This window comes from Cyprinodon variegatus, unplaced genomic scaffold, assembly GCF_000732505.1.
Source record: "Cyprinodon variegatus isolate N-32 unplaced genomic scaffold, C_variegatus-1.0 Scaffold12, whole genome shotgun sequence".
Lineage (NCBI taxonomy): Eukaryota > Metazoa > Chordata > Actinopteri > Cyprinodontiformes > Cyprinodontidae > Cyprinodon > Cyprinodon variegatus.
In genome coordinates this window covers 27,306-29,700 of record NW_015150465.1, presented here as the reverse complement: position 1 = coordinate 29,700, position 2,395 = coordinate 27,306, and the positions used below count along the sequence as shown (strand labels likewise).

General features: G+C 47.0%; 1 protein-coding gene across 1 annotated transcript in view; it reads right to left on the bottom strand.

Moving 5' to 3' along the window:
* The window catches only part of LOC107088873 (septin-9-like), a 110,521-nt gene that overhangs the window by 90,943 nt on the left and 17,183 nt on the right, over positions 1-2,395 (bottom strand). The window contains exon 2 of the mRNA XM_015381326.1: positions 260-937. Coding sequence (XP_015236812.1) covers positions 260-937 — 678 coding nt within the window. The remainder of the gene's footprint in view (positions 1-259; positions 938-2,395) is intronic.

Genomic DNA, 2,395 nt, shown 5'->3' with positions numbered 1-2,395 from the left:
ATTACTTTAGTTACATTACTCCATCTGTAATAGAGTGACTATAGGACCAGTTTGATAGAACACTATTTCATGCTATATATAATTAGGGGGTCCCTGCTCCATCGCCATCAGTTTGGGGGTCCTTCGCGTGTAAAACGTTGAAGACCCCTACCTTAGTTAAATCAATGTTTACATTTGTGTCTGTAAGTTGGAATTGGACGGTAAGAAAAAGATGACAAAAGCAATTATGTGTTGCACTGAGAGAGATATGAAGACTTACTGTCAGGATTAGGAGACTTGCGTCCAGCATGGCTGGGGGAGGAGCAGCGAAAGGTGGTAACAATAGTGTTGTGATGAGGGTTGGGGTGGTGAGGGTGGTGCACGGCTGGGTGGTGCCCGTTGTTCTCTGGGGGAGCTTTGGTGATGTTGATTTCGGGTTTACGGGGGTCTGACAGACTCGCCGATTCGAACTTGCGAGAGTGATTCTGCTCAGGAGCTCGGATGATCCCGTTGTTGTTGTTGCCCTCATTGCGGCGGGTCCCTGGGGAGTCAGTGAGGGTCTTGGCAAATGTGACCTCCCTCTTGTGGCTCATGTCAGGGGTCCTGGAGTGCCCTAAGACCTCAGGGCGTTTCAGTACACTGTTGCTCACGAATCGCGTAGAGGCAGGGCTGGTGACGTTATCCACCTGCTTGCTAGAGGAGGAGATGTCAATAGAGAGTTCAGAACGGCGTGACACCGGCTCAGGGGTCCTTGAACCCCCGCCACCCATGATGGAGCGTGGTTGGGAATAGTTGAGGTTGTTGTTGTTGGTAGAGGGGGCTGTGCTGCCAAGGTCACGGTAGTAGATACTGGTGGGAGACATGGCGTTGCGGAGAGGGGAGTTGGTGGCTCGGCGAGAGCCGGGCGAAGAATGGGAGGAAGTGTCAACATCCTCCACCTCAAAGGACCTCTTAAGGGCTGCATAAAGAGGACAGAGAAGACATCAGTTATATTTCCTTTGTCTTGCATTGTATCTATTTTGACTGAATGTGTCAGTGACTTCTGAAACAACTCACAAATTCTGTGTCTTTGGTTTCCACATATACTGACAAAGCAGCAAAGGTGGTATAATTCAAGACATTTCGTCATAAAGCAGGTATAATTTGGTACTTTTAAAGGTACCTACAGAATTCCATCAGAGTGCCTATTCATGTAAAGTAACTACTACCATGTTTTGGTAACTATGCGCATTATTGTGACATGGAGTGGAAGAATGGGCAGTCTTCAATGGTGTTTGTAAAAAAAAATATGGCATAGAACACCCAAAAGCTTGATGATGTCAGAAGCAGCCAAGAGTAGACAAATCAAATATGGCAACTAGAAGGCACTCGAGAGTATGGCCCCAAGTTCAGACCGCACGCACAGTTCAGTTCTGATGGCTGAAGCATCTTTGCTGCTCTAGCTGCGCGGTGGTAAAGTGGTTCGGATGCACGTTGGGCGGAGCTACCCTATCCTTTCTTTGCCTGGAACAATGGCAGCTATATTAGCTGTGATCAGCGGGTAAAATGTAGTTTTAATATGTTTTTAATTGAGAAAGTCCAGCGGAAAACTGTGCAGTCAGTTCATCCAGATTACCATCCTGCTTTCATATATTGTTTCTGGCGGAGCCGCTCAGACCCCCACATACCGGCGGTGCGCTGTCACTGGGAATTCCCTGCAACAGCTGCCTCTGGCCAGGTTGCTTCTTTGGGGTTTCCCGCTACCGTTTGTGGCGGCTGGATGTCGATGTTAGCGTTTTTCACGCACATAATCCAAACTACAGGCTCCAGGATAATAAAATCGAACATATTTTGCCGGCAGGTTTCTACATTTTAAATTAATTTAGGCGTTAATAAACTGTTTCAGAGGAGTGATCACAGCGCTCTGCATCAGCAGTGCTGCGTCTGACTCCCTGCCAGCTCCCAGATCAGCTTCTCCGATTGGCTCGTTGAGCAGTAAAATAAAATTTGTCCAACTCCAGCAGCTGCTGCTTCTGAAGGCGCCTCAGATGCTCAGAAGTTCGTGAGGAGCTGTTTCAGCTGCTCAGACGCAGGACCTTTTGCTGCGCCTTGATGTAAACTAGCTGCTTCTGCTGCCTCTGCTGCTTGCAGTCTGAACGTACCATTATTTGAACACAAGAACTCAGCCAGTGGTGAGGAATACTTCTGATCGCATATATAGTTATACGGTTATACTTATAATCATCCAATTTACCCCAAAAATTCCTCTTAAGGCAAAACATTTCTGACAGCTTCAGATGTACATCTATAGTTCGCCTGCATCTGTTAGTGACTTGTCAGCAGCAGCCAGACACATGGGTAAGGCAAGGCAAGGCACATTTATTTGTATAGCACAATTCAGTACAAAGACAATGCAAAGTGCTTTACATGATTAAAA